The sequence below is a fragment of the Drosophila gunungcola genome, chromosome 3R, assembly GCF_025200985.1.
Source record: "Drosophila gunungcola strain Sukarami chromosome 3R, Dgunungcola_SK_2, whole genome shotgun sequence".
Classification (NCBI taxonomy): Eukaryota; Metazoa; Arthropoda; class Insecta; order Diptera; family Drosophilidae; genus Drosophila; species Drosophila gunungcola.
In genome coordinates, this window is record NC_069139.1 from 27227565 (window position 1) to 27245845 (window position 18281).

Genomic DNA, 18281 nt, shown 5'->3' on the forward strand with positions numbered 1-18281 from the left:
TACGGTTGCAAAACAATAATATAGTTTTTTTTAACAAAATACGGGTTCCGACTTTCAAAATAATAGTGTCCTGTTATATTGGTGAGGCATTTCAAAATCGGGCCCTTTCGCATTTTTTCCGTCAATGCTTTATAACGAAGAAGTAAAAAGTATCTTTTTAAGGCGTAAAATAAACTGTTTATATGCAATTAATATTAAAGAAACAATGTGAATCATGCTCGAAAAAAATCTCTATCTTAATTGCGAAACATATTTTAAGCGCTTTAGGCTCGGAGAGAAACATTTAAGGCAAAGTTAAATTTGGTAAAAAGGATCAAGGATCCTTGTAACAAACTATACAAAATTACTACAAACAAGAAAGAAAGCAATTTCGGCAAGCCGAAGTTCATATACCCTTGCAGCTATTGCAAGAATTAAATATTTTTAAAAAAATTATAAAAATGATTTACTTGCGTATGTGTTTAAAAACTTGAAGCTGTGATGATTTGCAGCTCAATTATTAGATAGTTATTTTATATATTTTTATTGTTCCTATGGGAGCTATATGATATAGTCGTCCAATTTTGATGAAATTTTAACCGTAATTCTGAAATATTTATCCATTACTACATGTCGAAGAACTAAAAAAAAAATTTTAAAACAGCAAAGTTATAATTTTTTTTGTATTTTTTTTTCGATTGTTCCTATGGGAGCTATATGATATAGTCGTCCGATTTCGATGAAATTTAAATCAAAATTCTGAAATATTCAACCATTACTATATGTCGAAGAACTAAAAAAAAAATTAAAAAACAGCAAAGTTATAATTTTTTTTTATTTATTTTTTCGATTGCTCCTATGGAAGCTATATGCTATAGTCGTCCGATCCGGCTCGTTTCGCCTTATATACTACCTGCAATAGAAAGACAACTTTTGGGAAAGTTTCATGCAGATAGTTTTAAAACTGAGAGACTAGTTTGCGTAGAAACGGACGGACAGACGGACATGGCTAGATCGACTCGCCTAGTGATGCAGATCAAGAATATGTATACTTAATAGGGTCGGTGATGTCTCCTTCACTGCGTTGCAAACTTCTGACTGAAATTATAAGACCCTCTGCAAGGGTATAAAAGCAGGTCCGCATGATCTTCTCGAGATGCCCAACTAGAGCAACAACCCAACTTGCTTATTCTTAGAAGACAATCGCGTCCCCCACTAACCTTGAATCAGCGATGTATGGAATCTCCTCGATAGTCGTCTAACTCGGAGGAGGCACATTAAATGCAATATATGGCAATTACAAAAGTCTTGCCTATACTAAGATCTAAGAGCTATACAATTCCATTTTCAAGCCAATATAGACTTTTGGCTCCCATCTGTAGGGGAACGCTTGTTGCAGCAACATCGGTACCATATACGGCGCACAATCCAAAATCCTGCAATCAATCACACTGGCACCATTCCGACAGAAAAAGATGAAACAAACAATCCATAATAAAAAAACCTTCACACCCGAAGGAAAACACTTAAGAAATCAAAGGAATACATGGTTCAAAAGTGCTTTGCAAACATTTTAAAGTCAAAGATTTTAAAATTTTAGAATGTCATTCATAGGTCTTGGTGCCAAACTCCTTAAAAACAAGGCAGGAAAGAAATGTATTAGCGAATACGTTTTTTTTAGCTTCAGCTTTTCGAAACTTTAAAATATTTCCCCCGTAGATCAAGTGTCTTTTAAATTGACTACGCCTCTACTGAAATAATCTTGTTTCGAAGTAAATCCAATCCTCTTTCCCAGCAATTAAAATGTCTTATAGCAGAGTATAGTTTTTGGAAATACTGTTTTTATTCAACATAAATTTTGTTTAAAAGTAATTTTACTTGCATTTCGTATTTCATGTAATGTATATAGTACTCGATGTTATATAATAACGCATATGCTATTTTGTATTTGTTTGCTAAATTTGTAGTTATTCATCATAATTGAACAATTTCAATTTACTTGGTAACGGTTAAAACTGAGCCTGAAGAATACACTATGAACATTGGCGAACATGCAAATACAAGGTTTAAATTAGCTGTAGTTCCTGTGTGTTAGACGTGTGTATGAACGTGGTGTTGTTTTAGAGCCTGGTATGATCGTGCAGCGGCTAGAGGAAACGGTGGCAGTTCGGCAGCTCCCTAAATTGATAAAATCTAATTTCCATTTTTTTTTTATATTTTCTTTAAGGTAATTATATAGTTTTATGGTGTGGAAGCTGAACTTGAGGGTCAACAAATTTAGCTACTTGGGCCGCTTGGCAATACTTCGTCGTGGATGCGGGGTATGATGGTGATTAAGTGTTGCGTGCTTAATAGTGTGTATTCGTTAGCTCAACAACAGACATTGATGATTTTCGGGGATTTTATAGGCCGGTGACAGCTGCACATGCGGCCGTTGTCCTCGAAGCAGCGAAATCGGTTGTTTGTGTCCATTTCGGTGCTTCGCAGGGCAACAATGCTGAGTGGCTACATGCGCAGGCTGCCAGCGGCACTGGAAAGGTGATCCTCTGCCGTTGCTCCTTTTAATCGCTGCACGTGATAATTACAAACATAAACGACATAGGCATATAAAACCTCAACAAAGACTACAGACGACAAAAATTAATGTACAAAAAGAAAACAACGCAAAAAGAGGACAAAAGTTAAAAACAAAATTCTTGGACAGGAATGTATGCAAAATTTTAAAGTGTATGTATACAATATAAGCACACTCCTGGACCTACTGCTCAGAAAAATGTGCATATGTAAAAAAAACGAACAAACTTTAACAAACTCGTATTATGCTTTCATATGCTCCTAGGATCATGTCCTCTAAACTATATAGTAAGTATTGGCATACAAACATATATATCGGAGTATATATATGTGTGTTTAGTGTGGGTATCATATAACTGTTGCATACCCAAGGACCGAAATGTTCTTGAGTGTTTCAGTTTCACTATACAAAGACAACGGCAAAAGTATTTTGAAATCGAATATAATCCTAGCTGTTGCCCGACTGCCAAAGGATGAGTTTACTTGGGTTTAATATTTAGTGGGTGGAGCTTCTGTTGTAATAACTTGAACTGTTCCTGCTGGTTAGGTGTTGATGCTGGTTCCATTTCTGATTAGTTATTTTGCACTTAAAGAATTTAGTCGGTGAATTTGCGATTGACGTTGCGTCCGAAGAGGGCGTTACGGATCTCGGGCACCAGTTGCTGGGAAATCAGCTCTAATCTGGACTCCAGCGTGTTGGGCACCTGCAGATGTTTGAGAGTTTAGTCAAGAATGCACTTATAAAATTGGTCAGGGATGTACAAACCTTGATGCGTCCGTTCAGGGCCAGCAGCTCAACACCGCCGCAGGTATCAGCAGAGAGGAAGTCTTTCTCGTCAATGAAGAGATCGACGTTCTGGTTGATCTGGGCCTTGTACTGCTCCACGGCATTGGGCAGTACATCGCGCACTAGGGGCACATCAACCTCGCGGCAACGCAGGATCACCTTGGGTTCCATGACCTGGAACAGGCCCTGGACGATGAGCTTGGTCAGCACGGTCTGGTATTCGGTCTGCTTCTTGGTGACCTCGCCGAGACGCTTGCGGGCATCGTCCAGCACGCTGCTCACGTGGTCCTCCCGCACTTTCAGCACCTGAGAAGGGAACCAAATGAGTGAAGGGATTCTGGAGGCAAAGGCCACGGCCTAGTGGGTACCCACCTTCAGGCGAGCCTGGTTGAGCATGTTGGAGGACTGGATCTTCTTCTGCAGCTCCACCTGCTTCTCCTTTTTCTCGTAGTACTCCATGATCTTGAGACGTTGCTGCTGGACGAGGCGTCCCTTCTCGATGTTGAACTCCTCCTCGGCCTTGGCGTCGATCTCCTCGGCTTTCTCATTGGCCTCCTGCTCAATGAACGCCATCATGTGTTTGATCTGAAACAGTCGTCCTGTTTAGTAGTTGCCTTTTTTGTCACATGATAACTGCATTGGCTGGAAATTGTCTAATAGCCCTAGCCGCTATTTATTTTCGTTAAAGTTTTTGATAACGTAAGGGGTTTGCTGGTCGTGTGACAGAGAGTGCGAGTGTGGGAGCGCTGGGCTAGTCGTCTCGCTCCAACACATTGCTCCAATGCGGGGGCCGTGTCACATGACCAGCACGAATTTTTTACTCACTCTTTACGCAAAGTATTTGGACAAATACTTCGGGAGGTCTCTAAAAACTAATAAATCTTGCCTTAATGCAGGTTAACTGTTAGTTTCTAGCCAATCTGCCCGATGGTAGGCCAATAAGACTGGTGCTGAAAAGTTCACATGACTGAAGGGGTACATTTCGGATCCCATGACTTCGCCATCTTTATTGCTGACACTAACTTAGGAGGAATCCCTTTTTTTAGGCTTTATCCCATATGTCCAAGAACGACCTTCGTCGCTTTCCCCGCTCCCAATTACCTGTTTCTGTACATCAGCATCGCTCAGTGCCATCTTGACTGATTTTCTCACTCGCACAAAACCGAACCGAAAGGAAATTCAAGTGTTTCGAAGTAGTCCACGTACAACCGTGCCTGCAATGGTTTCAAATTTAGTAAAACTAATAAATTCAGAGCAGAGTGGGATTGAAACTGAGGGTCAACACGAGGAAAGTTGAAAACGATAAGTTACTTTTGCCTTCTGCCCAACGTCTGAAAATTTTCACTGCAAATCGATCATATGATTTCACGGGAAGTGTGACCCTGCTCTTGCATGTGTAAAAATGTGTATTTGTTGGTGAGAAAGCGCTGTCTGGACCAGTGCTGCCAACTTTTGATTAGAAAAAAAAACAGTTTTTGACTGGATGATAGGAACAAGAAAGCTGAAAAATGATTGAAATAAATAAAAAAAAGATGAACGATTTTTGAAAAATAAAACCAAAAAAGGATAGATAACATTCGTTCCAATCATGCGCAGACATTTTTTGGCATTTCTAGTTCAATGAGCATTTTCCCAGTCTTTGCAAGCAGTATCTTTATATTTAAATAAAAATTACTTCTAACAATTAAACTTTACCTTATTCATAGAATGGTGTTTGTCTCAAGTGCAATGAATTTCTGATTTTGGTCTTAAATTAAAATCTCCTTCGACATTTTGAAAAAAAAACCTTGTCAGCGAGAAAATTTAATATTATTTTTTTTTTCTTTAATTTTTTAAATGATGAAAATTATTCTTATTAAATGCAGAACATATTGCAAAAAAAAACCTTTTAAATGACAGGGAACTAATCAAATGTAATGCCAATTTATAAAATGCTTTCCAACTGCGACGGCCAGTGTGAACGACTTACAACAAGACTTTTTCTGTGCCAATTCAAAGTGACAGTGGAAACAGCTATGTAAATATTCGATATCGATGTTTTGCCATCTTTGCTTCTTGTGGCTGTTTTTTAATGTACACACGCTAGCTGAAAGAAAATTTTGTTTTTCGTCGGTATTTTGGTGAAAAAGAAGCCTTTCATTTACTTTATCGTTACGCGAGAGCCATGGAGACGCTTCTGGAGCAACAGCGGCGCTACCATGAAGAGCGCGAACGCCTGGTCAAACTGATGGTGGACGAGCATGCGACCAAGAAGCCGGGCGAAAAGGAGCGCATCCATTCAGAGCACCGGCTGAAGTACCTCATGGAACTCCACCACAACGCCACGTCGCAGCTGCGCGACCTGTACGAGGACAAGGACAACGAGCGAAAGGCGGAAATTGCCGCCCTTTCGGGACCTAATGAGTTCAACGAATTCTACGCCCGTCTCAAGCAAATCAAGCAGTTCTACAAGTCCCACCCGGCGGAGGTCAGTGTCCCGCTGTCCGTCGAGTTCGATGAAATGATCCGGGTGTACAACAACCCGGATGACATGAGCGCCCTGGTGGAGTTCACAGACGAGGAGGGCGGCGGCCGGTATTTGGACCTCAACGAGTGCTATGAGCTCTATCTGAACCTGCGGGCGGTGGAGAAGCTCGACTATATCACTTACCTTATGTCCTTTGACCACGTCTTCGACATACCGCGCGAGCGGAAGAACCGCGAGTACCGGAAGTACATAGAGACCCTCAATGACTACCTGCACCATTTCATCCTGCGTATACAGCCCCTGCTTGATTTAGACGGGGAGCTTCTGAAGGTGGAGCTAGACTTTCAGCGCCAGTGGCTTCAGGGCACGTTCCCCGGGTTCTCGCTCAAGGAGACGGAGTCGGCTCTGGCCAACACCGGCGCTCACCTTGACCTTTCCGCCTTCTCCAGCTGGGAAGAGTTGGCTTCGCTGGGACTGGATCGTCTGAAGTCCGCGCTGGTGGCGCTGGGTCTCAAGTGCGGCGGCACACTGGAGGAGCGCGCCCAGCGGCTATTCTCCACTAAGGGGAAGAGCACTTTGGATCCCGCCTTAATGGCAAAGAAACCGAGCGCCAAGTCAGCCAGTGCACAATCCCGGGAGCACGAGCGACACAAGGAAATCGCTCAGCTGGAGGCTCTCCTCTACAAATACGCGGAGCTTCTTTCCGAGCAGAGAGCGGCCACCAAGGAGAATGTGCAGCGAAAGCAGGCTCGGACCGGGGGCGAGCGGGATGACAGTGACGTGGAGGCCAGCGAGTCGGACAACGACGACGACCCCGATGCCGACGACGTACCGTATAATCCCAAGAACCTTCCGCTCGGCTGGGACGGGAAGCCCATACCCTACTGGCTGTATAAGCTGCATGGTCTGAACATAAGCTACAACTGCGAGATCTGCGGCAACTTTACCTACAAGGGACCCAAGGCCTTCCAACGCCACTTTGCTGAGTGGCGCCACGCGCACGGCATGCGCTGTCTGGGCATCCCCAACACCGCCCATTTTGCCAATGTCACACAGATAGAAGACGCAATCACGCTGTGGGAGAAGCTGAAGTCGCAAAAGCAGAGCGAGCGCTGGATAGCCGACCAGGAGGAGGAGTTCGAGGACTCGCTTGGCAACGTCGTCAACCGGAAAACGTTTGAGGATTTAAAGCGCCAAGGACTGCTCTAAAGGGCAGAGTTTTGAATTGGCAATCGTATGCGGTGAACAGTAATCTTTTGAAGATCCGAATAAGTTTTTCTAAAAAGTAATAATAGATTATGTTCAAGAGAAGTTGGGTTTTTACTTTTTTATTTCAAAAATAACACTGAAAGAGATAAAATTCAAATAGACATTTCAGCGCATTGTTTTTGTGAAAAAACTTAATAGTTCATAATCTAAGATTACCATACGATTACCATAGTCTATTTTATTTTAATAAAAACTAAGGACTTGTAAACTGTACGGTTTAATACATAATCAACGATAAACTTGAGATCTTATTAACTATGGATGAGAGCCTGCACCTTCAAACCCACATTTTCCACCCTGGCCAAGGGTAGCAAGGAAATGGATTGCGAGTGCTGCGACTCTGCAGTCTGGGCCTGCAGCCAGGGAAACTCCTGATACTGGGAATCGTGGCTGAAGCGGACATATGCATCCTGGGTGGTGTGCAGGTGGACCTTAAACTGGCAGCTTCCCGCAGGAAGCTTGGGTAGCTGTTTCAGCCGCTCGGATAGTTTGTAGATGGCAGAGCGCAGTTGCTGCTCGAACTCCATTAGATGAGGATCCTCCGTCGTTGATTGGCCGCGTCCCTCCAGAGTTTCCATCTGGAGTTGGTAGCTCTCCAGCGGCTCATTCTCCTTCTGGTATACTATTACCACCAGGCACTGCAGCTCCCGGCGTAAGAGGAATTCCCGGGCGGATCTCAAAATGCTCGCCAGGTAATTATTGAGCGGCGGAAAAATGGAGACAAACACCGGCGTGTTGTACACCCGCCTCTTTTTAAATATTTGCGAGGGGTATATTCCTCGCACATATAGAATGTGATTCAGCAGCACCTCTATCGCCTCCAAGTGGATATCTACCGCATTCTCCGACTCCAGCATTTCGCAAACAAACGCAATCAATTAAACAATAAACATTCAATTAAAATTGCAAAGATTATGAGTTATCGATAGTACCGAGTGCTCATAAAGGGTTGTTCCTAAAATCCACAGGCGAATTTGTTCGACGCACTTGAATTGAAAAAAAACATGTGCAATTTTATATTTAAAAAAAAATCAAAATTGGAGCTAGGATTGGGCAATTTTTAATTTTCGATACATTCACTGAATAGTTATATAATTATAATAAAGTTAATACAATTAAAACAGAATGTACAAACACATTAATTAAATACAATAAAATAAAATAAAACGAAGACCCCTGTAGGTATAAAAATCAAATTCATAAATTTATAACTTTGCAAACTTAATACCATAGAAAACAGTTTGCTATTAAATAAATTAAATTGGAGTACAAAACCTGAAATCATTTCTTCGCAAAACATATTGCTTTGCGCGCAAAATTTAAAAATTCAAGCTGAAACGGTTGAATCGGGTTGAAAATTTTATCCGAAAGCATACTTGTTTATCCGAGATCAAACTCAACTATCGATAAGATCGGGAAAATAATGATGTCCAATCGGGGAAAAGAATCGATCTATCGAATGCGCTTGCTGCCGCGTTTTGCCACCTCTAGCTGAAAAAATGGCTGAAATCCAAGTGTGTGTGTGAAGGAAACAGTGTGAGAAAAATTTGCGTTTGCTACCAATTCGGAAATAACGGCGTTGCGGCGACAAAATCCGACTCCATTGTCCCCTGGCCACCGCAGCTGCCACGCCCACGATTTCCCACGCAGGAGGCAACGGGTCGAACGTCAGGCGGAGCGTCCGAAAATTTGCAATTGATGCCCACTCTCAGCGGCCTGCAATTACAGAGAAGCCAGGCCAGAAACCGACTTCACCGACTCCGGCAGGTTCTCGTATCGAAATGTGGCTACCGGGCCGAGCAGAGAAGCTACCAGGCGCGGATAACTAGATGAAAATTGGGCGAAGAGCACTCCCTATATGTAATATATATGTAATACACACGCGCCTGCCCCGCCGACAGTGTACACACATCAATAAATCGGCTTGATACACACATACGCAGTTGCATCAGCATGTCCGACCGTGATTCTGATTCCGAATCCGACGCGGGTCCGCCCGTGAATCAGCAGCGGTCGCAGCGGAACCGGCGCATCATCATGCGGATCGAGTTCAAGGACTCGGAGGACACGGCCTCGGATCGCGACCTGGACGAACAGCCTTCTTGTTCCACGGCGTCGCGGCAGAGACGCAGTGCCCGCCGCCAGGAGGTGGCCTCGGAGGCGGTGCCCCGGAAGTCAACGCGCAAGTTGCGCAGTCGCCATGGACCGCAGAGCGACTGCTCTTCCAGCGGCAGCGAGGTAAGGCTTTGTCCCTTCATCTCTCACCACCACGTTTTCTGCGCCTCCCTGCCGGAATCATCTTCTAATGCCCCACATACTTCTTTCCAGATCAATCAACGTCCCACGCGCAGCAGCAATCGGAAAACGGTAGAGTCCTACGACGAGGAGGAGCAGGAGCAAGAGCAGACGTCCAGTGCGGCTGGCAGACTCCATCCCGCGACCGCCGAACCCGACCCCGGATTCAGTTCCGACAGCAGCAGCAACGATCTGCTGGAGAAGTGCCCCATTTGTCTGCTCACCTTCCGGCAGCAGGAGATCGGCACGCCAGCCACCTGCGAGCACATCTTCTGCGCAGCCTGCATTGACGCCTGGTCGCGGAATGTCCAGACCTGTCCGATTGACCGCATCGCATTCGACCGGATTGTGGTGCGGGACTCCTACGCTAGTCGCCAGGTGGTGAGGGAGGTGCGGGTGGACTTGAGCAAGTCCAAGACCGAGTTGGCACTGGACGAGGAGGCAGAGGGAGCGGTGGCTTCCGAAGAGGAGCTGACGAACTGCGAGGTCTGCGAAAGTCCGGAGCGGGAGGATGTGATGCTGCTTTGCGACAGCTGCAATCAGGGATACCACATGGACTGCCTGGACCCGCCGCTGCACGAGATTCCCGATGGCTCCTGGTACTGCGACAACTGCATTGACTCCGAGGACGAAGATCCCGATGAGCAGCTGGACGACTTGAGTCAGTTGTACGATGATATTAGGGGAATGGGATTGCCGGAGACGCGTCTCAGGGTGCGGGAGGTGCAGCAACCTCCGAGGATCCTGCGCACCAGCCAGAACGAGCGCATTCGGGCGGCTGTGCTGCGACGCACTCGCTCCGGTACTGCCTCGGCCGAAGATTCCACTCTGACCCGAACGCGTACCCGCACGACCACCACCACCACGACAACCACTACAACAACCACTCGGCGCACAGCCACTAGCACCACCAAGCGTCCCGCTCAACGTCGCCGCCGGAGAAGGACTCGCCATCGCACCTACGTGGTGGAGTACGACCTGAACAACTTTGACGAGAAGTTTGCCATGAAGACCAGCAAGAAGGTGATCAGGCGACGTCGACGACGCCGTCGCCGTGTGGTGGCCTCTGGTGAGGAACCTGGTCGCCGTCTCACCGCCAGCAAGCGACTGGCGGAGCAGCTGGGAGTGAAAACGGACGGTGTACAACGTTCACACCTCGGTGGGGGTACTGCCTCCAGCTTCTCTCTCTTTGGGAACGCCAACGACCTGGAGTACTTCTCAGACAGTGAGCCGGATTTCGGCGGCAGTGCCACTTCTGCTGGACTCGGATCGACTGCCGTGCAAACCTCGGTGCGCATTGCTAGCATTGGAGCACCGCGCATCCGTAAAGCATTGCTCCAAGGCAAGGCACGGATAGCTGCCACGCCTTCGGCTCCGGCTTCAGCTTCAGCTTCAGCTTCAGCTGGCGACATACTGTCTTCAATTTTGGATCTGCAGGATCGCTGGCACGGAGCTTCGCGCAACCTGAGCGATGTGCACATTAGGGCGGATGGCACCCTCAATCTGCCCCAGAGACCTGCGCCTGCAGCAACACCAGCAGCAACGCAGCCAGCCGGCTACTTCAAAGCCGGAGGAGCATGTGACCCAGGCGCCGCTTTACCAGCGCGGAGGAGCAGGACCCAACTTCAGTAGGGGCGGAGGATCAGGCGCAGGAGATAACTACAACAATCGTTACAGCGGAAACAACAGCTACAGGGGCGGTGGAGGAGGCGGCGGAGCGTCAGGTGTTGGCGCAGGAAACTCCTCGCGCCAATCGACGGGCGGCGGAGACGGCCAAGGGGTCGGCGGTTTCAGTAACCAAAACTTCAGTAGTCCCAGCCCCAACAACAGCAACACGAATGTGTCCAGCTTTACTCCCTTCCACCTCCGCTTCAACACGCCCACGCGCCAGCAGCAACAACGCCAGCAAAATGTGCCCCCTGCCAACCAAGCCACGCCCCCTTTTCGTGGTAGTGCACCAGCTCCACCCGCGGTGGCGTCGCCATCGAACAGTTTTCCAGCACAACCTCCGATGTTTGCTCCTCCCGTAAATCATCATGCGGCACCGGTGATGGGCCTGCCGCCAGTGCTATCAGTACCACCTCCGCCCATGCCACCCGCCAGCCTTCCTTGGAACACTCCGCTCTTCAAGATGAACACGCTGCAGCAGTCACCGTTGAAAGGCAACGATCGAAACGTAGATGACGATGCCGAGAACTGTCCGAACTTCTCCATTTACTCGCAGGAATCGCAGGCGGTGGCCAATGCCTCAGCCATGTCGTCGGGCGTTCCACAAGGACCAGCTGACATGTCTGATAAGGTATGACGTTCATACTAATATTTCATAAGGTTGCTTTACAATGTCCAAGTAGTTGGGAATTAAAGCTTATAACCATGACTCACAAAGATTGCGATTGTTGTAAAAAAGTTGTTGAGGTGTTTAATCTTTAGGACTTTTGAGAACTTGACTTACTCTACAATCAACATTGGCGCCTCTACTGTCTGCACAAAAAACGTTATAAACTATAATAGTAAAACAAATTCTTATAATTTCACCAAAGCTCAAAGAACAAGGGAGTAGAGTAGGTTCCTTAAATATATTTTAAATGTTTAAAATTATGATTTTTTTCACAGAATATTTTGCCTTCATGTTATTGAAAATTATACAAAATTTAATGGAAATTACCCAGAGAAATGTTTTCGGAAACAAAGCAAGTCCTGTAGTTCATGAAGATATGCTAAAAATATAGCTTAGATAAGTTACTTTTCTTAGTTATACAGCCGATAATTTCTGTACCACACTAATGCCACTTTTTTGATTCTTCATTTTGTCAACATAATCATTTCAACTGTGACAGGATGATGACGATATGAACGAAGATTTAGTACAATTAGATGATGATGACGATGATAACGAGATACCATTGCCCCCGGGGCCGGAACCCGAATCCGTACCCGAAAAAGTCAATGATGACCTGTACGAGCCGGAGAATCCAACCGATGAGCCGGATGATCCGGAAGTGGACGACAAGTCCAGTGACGGTGAACCCATGGAAGAGTCGGATGCCTCCGATCACGAGCCCAGCAGCAGCAGCAACGCCCACATGGCCGCAGCTCCTGCAAAAGAACACGACGAAGAGGAGGCCAAGACGCGCAGCACTCCCAGCCCGGTGGTCAAGGAGGATCGAGTGGCGGACCGAGATCGGGGTAAGGGAGTTCTAGAGCTCTATGATGACAGCGACTGGGAGGAGCTAGAAATTGACAAGCCGAAGGAATATGAAAAGGCGCTGGGGACGGAAACCGAGTCGCAAACCAGCCCCAAACCGGCGCCATCAGAGAGACCCGAGTCCCGTAAAGATGGAGATACCGAGAAGGACGACAACGCAAGTGGCAGCGAGCACGAGCCGGACCGCTCCTACACGCCCTGTCTGGACGAGAAGACGACGGCGGAGGGGGATGGCGATGGCGATGGCAATGGCGAGGAGGAAGAGCCGACGGCTGGATCAACGCAGTCAAACAACAGTCCCAAGACAGGCTCCTCCAAGGCTTCCGACGACGAAGAGGAGCCGGGGCAAGCTGTCGGTACGGATGTTGTGTCTGAGGACGATTTAAACAATGAGAGCGGGTCAAAGCGACGCAGTCGAAGCCGTGGAGGAGCCGCCAAAGAAGGCAAGTCCAAGTCGAAATCGCGTTTAAAACGCAACAAGGACGAAACTTTTAAAAAGATTGGCAAGCGCCAAAAGGGTCGCAACTACCGCGGGGACAAACCGGATCCGGAACAGAGCCCCCGTTCGGGTTCCAGGAGTCGTACTCCAAAAAGCCGCACCAAGAGCCCGAAGCGTATCAAGAGCGTCAGTCGTAGTAGAAGTAGAAGTCGAAGTCGAAGTAAGAGCAAAAGCAGGAGTAGGAGTAGGAGTAGGAGCAGGAGCCGGAGTAGGAGCAGGAGTAGGAGTCATACTCCCATCCGCAATCGGAACAGGCGTCGCCGTGGCAGCCGCTCCAAGTCCTACTCCCGCTCCCATTCAAGGTCCCGATCGCGTTCCAACTCCCATAGCCGCCAAAGATTCTCCTTCCGTGGACGGGACCATCAGCGTGGCTTCATGCGTGGCCGTGGCGGCCTACGCTTCAACTTCCGCAACCAACAGTTCCACAACAGGCCGTTTCAGCACTACAACCACAACCAAAACCACAACTACCACCAGAATCAGAACTACCACCAGAATCAGCACCATCAGCATCAGCATCAGCATTACTTTAACTTTAACCAGCAGGGTCAGCACCACCAGTTCTTTCAGCGTCCCAAACGCAGGGAGTTGCCGCGATATGATGTCCGGAACGTGGTGGGATCGAGGCACCAACACCAGGCCAAAGATCGCTATGGCCGTGACGCAACGCGTTCGGGTAGAAGTCGCTCGGGAAGGCGCAACTCGCGTAGTTTCTCGCGAAGCGTTTCGCGCGGATCGAGGGGTTCGCTGCGCTCCCGTTCTGGTTCGGCTAAGCGGTTTCGCAGCTTTAGCATCTCGCCGACGCCACCACCAGGCACATCTCCATCTCCCCAGAAACAAGGCGGCGGACGACGAACGTCTCCGGGCCGACGCTATGCCGCCCGCTCCCCTTCGCCGCTACCGCCGCCTCCAAACGAAAGAGGCCATAGCCCAGTGTCTATGCACTCCAGAGCATCCCGCTCGCACACTCCAAATCGCATCAATGGGGGTGGCAATAGATCGCCCCTCTATCCCGGCTCGCCGCGTTACACGCCACGGTTGAGTCGCAGCAGGAGTCGAAGTCGTTCCAAGAGCCCCAAGGATGCCCCCAAGAAGAAGAAGAAGAAGTCGGACAAGAAGAAAAAGAACAAGAAGAGGACGGGCAGTGGCAGTCCGACGACGGCCGCGCGGATGCGTCGCATCTCGCGGCAGCGTGATCCCTTCGAGGATGCCGACGACTTCCTGGCGCCACAGAGAAAGCGAAAGAAGGGCGGCATGACGACTGGCCAGTGGTCACCATCGCCGTCACCCGGCCGCTGCGATTTCCTCCACGATGGCGGCTGCCAGGACAAAAATCCGTCGTGGACGCCGCCGCTGGGATCGCCAAAGGGGCCCGGCGGCCACTACGACAACGATGGCGGCCTGACGCCCAAGAAGGCAAAGCGCAAGCGCGACAAGAGCAAAAAGAAAAAGAAGCAACATCCCCTGGAGAAGCAGCGAAAGGAGAAGAAGCGTAAGCGGCGCACCCAGACGCCAGAGCCACTGCCTTCCAAGGAGGTGTTTGCCTCGGGCAACAACATTCTGGTGAGCGTGAGCTTCAACAAGGAGGCGAACACAAACAATGCCGCCTCCACGCTGGGTTCCCAGCAGCAGTCGATGGTCACAATGCCATCCGGCAGGGAAGATCTGCTGAGCAATCGCTTGACCTCCATCGATCGCCTCACTAACAGCAACCTTGGCAGTGTGGTGGGAGCAATAAAGAAGGGGAAGCGCAAGCGCAAGAAGCTGGAGGCCAAACCGGTGGCCATCATCGATCTGGAACGCTCCCCCTTCCAAGTGCACCAGGAGCCGGCGGATGTCATTGTGCTCACCGACAGCGAGGATGCCACGGACCAACACTCAACGAGAAGGGAGCGTGACAGGGATCACGACCTAATGAGGGAAAATGGACAAAGGGAGAAGACCCCGCAGGTCGGTTCCTTGGACGCGATCATGGAGACCTCGTACGAGAACATGACGCAGTCGACAGGGCCCAAGACGCCGCCGGAGCCGCCCCTCGTCAAGTTCAACCTGCCCACCAAAAAGATGCAGCACAAGGCGCGCAGCAATCCGCTCCACGAAGACGCCGATGACATTAACTCGGCGGACGAGCTGGAGGCAGCCTGTTCGCTGGCTCCCGAGGAGCAGACGCCCCAGCACGGCCACGGCAGCCACGATGGTGGCCAGAAGATCGGTCCGAACACGCCTCCGGAGTCCGGGCCGTGCTCTCCAGATGCCTACGATCCCTTCGAGCCGACCAAGTCTCCCTCGCTCTCTCCACGGTCGCCGACACCAACGCCGTGCCAAAGCATGGATCAGCAGGCAGCCAGCATGCCAGTGAGCAGTGCAATCGGATCGGGAGCCGGAGACAAGGGTGAGGGCGATGTCACCCATGCAACCGTGTCCAATGCGAGCACCAGCACCCAGACCCAAACGAGCGTGCTCAACCCAGTGGATCTGGTGATGGCGCTGATGAACAAGCCGAACCAGAGCGGAGCCATCCAGCAGGAGAGCGAGGTGAGCTCGGCCCAGTACATCAGCAGCAGCTCCGTCAGCCTGGCCCTGGGCGTTGGCTCCAGCACTGGCGGCGGCGGCGGCGGCGGAGGAGCCGGCGATAGCCATGACAAGGGGTCCGACGGCAAGAGCATCACCGTTCTCTCCAATGTGCTGCTCACGAGCAGCAGCGTGGTGTCTAGCTCGCAGCACATCCCGTCTATTTCTAGTCCAACGCCTCCCTCGAAGAAGCTCACTCCGCTGCCCAAGGCCGGAGGAAGTGTGGCCAGCAGCAGCAGTGGCGTTGGCAACATGCCCACCACCAGCGGTGGCGTGGGCGGCCTGCGGAACGGCAGCGGCATGGGGAATGCCGGAGGATCCGGCAACGTCCTAGACGACTCCTTCAACATGGACATCGAAAGCCCCTACTCTCCTGGCTCCGCAGACTACGAGGATCTGTTCGAGCCACCCATCTTGCTGGAGGGCAACAGGCGGAAGGGTGGAGCGGCCGGAGGCAAAGTGGAAATTTTCGATGACTTGTTCGGGAGCAGTTCGCCCGTGGGCAACATCCGGATGACATCACGATACAACACGGCGGCGGGCAAGAAGTCGCATCGCAGCAAGGGTGACCGCAAATCAAAATTAAAAGGTGAGTGTTTTGTTGTTATTCAAAGCCTCAGTTTACTTTTCCAATGACAAAAGAATGTTTTTTTAACTGCCGTTAAAAATTACTGTTTGCGTATTTTTTTTTACCTGTGTAAAAAACTATTTAAAGTTTAAATTTCCAATTCCCATAACGACCATTAAACAAATGCCTATTATAGCTTATAATTTTGAGTAACTTTGATCGCTTTGAATTTATCAAGGCTTTTTTGAGATGTTTTTAAAAATTAATAGAACGAAAAAAACGTATAGAATTTAAACTGTAATTCTTGGCTACAATTTTTAAACAATTTTAAATTCAGTAAGCAATTTCTTAGGTATGGGTAATTTTGATAGATTTAAACAATGTCTAGTTCATCGGTTCCATATTATTTGAGTTGAAATTTTTACCGCTTAAATAAATAAGCTTAAGAAGAAAAGACTAAAAAGATTTTGTCTAGTACGATACAAAAAATATAAATTTTAAAATCGCCAAGCTCAAGAAACTTTTTATTGAGAAGAGCAGGGTAAAATGGGTATGCTATGGAATAAAATATTTTTTTTTTTAATTTCAGGGGCAAGAAATGCTGATGTATATGACGATGTGCCGAATTCGGCAACGGATCTTCAAAATAAGGACAGAGTGAGTTAACTTTAAACACACTTGGGGTGCAGCAACAAAAATATACATTTGGTTTGTTATTTGCAGCTTTTACGCAAGTTAAATCGACAAGAACGTGTGGTTGAGGAGGTCAAATTGGTGTTAAAGCCGTACTTTAACAAGAAAGCGATTACTAAGGATGACTACAAGGACATCATGCGAAGAGCTGTGCCCAAGGTAAGTGCCATAAATCGATGATTTCCACTTTACCTAATTTCCTATATAAATCCTAATTAATTTAACAAAACACACAACATTAAACTAATTATTCAATTTCTTTCTGTATTAGATCTGCCACAGTCGGTCGGGTGAAATTAATCCACACAAGATTAAAAATCTTATTGACGCCTATGTAAGGAAATTCCGGGCAAAGCACAAGAAGTTAAGTCTCCTTAACACGGGGCAGGTTAGCAGTGCGGTAAAATGTGCCGCGTATTTAAAAAAACTGTAAGCAAGCAAGCAAGCGAGCGCCTAGGATCTGGCAGTAAGTTCAATTTCACAATCGCTTATTTGGGCAGAATGATAAACAAATTTGTGTATTTGCAGCGTTGGGTAGAAATATCTGAAGAATTTTGCGGCCGCATGCATGCATTCCTACTATCTACCAACAAATGAAAGCAACAATATTCACCAGCCACCATCGCAAAACTAAGGCAAAACAAATGGAAAAACTCATAAACTGTCATTAACTATTGGAATTTAGTTGCTAAGTCAATTTTAGGTCACTTTACGAATGATTTTAGACTGTAAGCGAAACACAGAAGTGAAGATTTTAAATATTAAGCAGAAGCAAGTTTGCCACCTTTATTTCGGTTACCCAAAGCACCACAAAAACACTTTATTTATATCAAGACTAGTTCATTAGATTGTTTATTCGTACGACACCTGTATTGATAATACTATACCTGTTTTGCGTGAGCATTAACCAATTGTAAGTAATTAAGTAAAGGCAAAACAAATTTGTATTTTACCTCTGATAATTTAACTATTTAATTTAAAACACATCTGAAAAACTTACTGATAACCCCAAACCATTGGCTTGCATTGAATAAGGCATAGCAAATTCCTGGCATTGTCGTTCATGCAGTCGAGTATTTTTCTTGAACGAAGATTGTTATCGAGCAAGTGTAATTATGTATTCATATGAATAACTGCATGGCCAGTTATGCAGTTTGTCAATCAAGCACTTGATTTCGCATAGTCTGTCAGTCATCATTTTTGAATAACGAGTAAGAGTGTTAGCGTTGCAACACAATTGATAACAGTAAATATAAATAAATACAAATTGTGCTAAATCGTTTTGTAAATATCCACATAAATAAAAATAAAAGCGATCAATAACTTATCCAAAAATGTTGTCTTAATTGGTCTTGTCCCTTTATCTCATCATTA

The 18281-nt window shown here is 47.4% G+C and overlaps 4 protein-coding genes across 4 annotated transcripts; 2 read left to right on the forward strand and 2 right to left on the reverse strand.

Moving 5' to 3' along the window:
• Nucleotides 1-1800: 1800 nt before the first annotated feature.
• LOC128263715 (V-type proton ATPase subunit E) lies at nt 1801-4808 on the reverse strand. The gene is made up of 5 exons (XM_052998809.1): nt 4652-4808; nt 4442-4554; nt 3713-3925; nt 3320-3646; nt 1801-3257 (listed from the first exon to the last, which is right to left on the reverse strand). Exons 2-5 carry the CDS (start codon nt 4472-4474, stop codon nt 3150-3152), a joined length of 681 nt encoding a protein of 226 aa, XP_052854769.1. The 5' UTR covers nt 4475-4554; nt 4652-4808; the 3' UTR covers nt 1801-3149.
• A 570-nt stretch (nt 4809-5378) lies between these two features.
• Nucleotides 5379-7315, forward strand: LOC128265291 (splicing factor 3A subunit 3). Its single transcript, XM_053001213.1, has one exon. The coding sequence runs from the start codon at nt 5505-5507 to the stop codon at nt 7014-7016; it is 1512 nt and encodes a 503-aa protein (XP_052857173.1). The 5' UTR covers nt 5379-5504; the 3' UTR covers nt 7017-7315.
• LOC128265301 (DNA polymerase zeta subunit 2) lies at nt 7190-8007 on the reverse strand. Its single transcript, XM_053001225.1, has one exon. The coding sequence runs from the start codon at nt 7931-7933 to the stop codon at nt 7328-7330; it is 606 nt and encodes a 201-aa protein (XP_052857185.1). The 5' UTR covers nt 7934-8007; the 3' UTR covers nt 7190-7327.
• A 549-nt stretch (nt 8008-8556) lies between these two features.
• LOC128266646 (PHD and RING finger domain-containing protein 1) lies at nt 8557-18265 on the forward strand. Its single transcript, XM_053003302.1, is given in 8 exon segments — nt 8557-9314; nt 9405-10928; nt 10930-11670; nt 12209-16235; nt 16804-16871; nt 16938-17066; nt 17179-17373; nt 17436-18265. Coding segments are annotated over 7 exon segments (6936 nt in total). The 5' UTR covers nt 8557-9029; the 3' UTR covers nt 17341-17373; nt 17436-18265.
• Nucleotides 18266-18281: the final 16 nt, after the last annotated feature.

Bases quoted from the DNA above. Each gene is read 5' to 3' on its own strand.
- LOC128263715 (XM_052998809.1), bottom strand. From the start codon at position 4,474: ATGGCACTGAGCGATGCTGATGTACAGAAACAG. The intron at 3,926-4,441 runs GTAATTGGGAGC...CGACTGTTTCAG, and splicing joins ATGCTGATGTACAGAAACAG to ATCAAACACATGATGGCGTT. The intron at 3,258-3,319 runs GTTTGTACATCC...AAACATCTGCAG, and splicing joins CCCTGAACGGACGCATCAAG to GTGCCCAACACGCTGGAGTC.
- LOC128265301 (XM_053001225.1), bottom strand. From the start codon at position 7,933: ATGCTGGAGTCGGAGAATGCGGTAGATATCCACTTGGAGGCGATAGAG.
- LOC128265291 (XM_053001213.1), top strand. From the start codon at position 5,505: ATGGAGACGCTTCTGGAGCAACAGCGGCGCTACCATGAAGAGCGCGAA.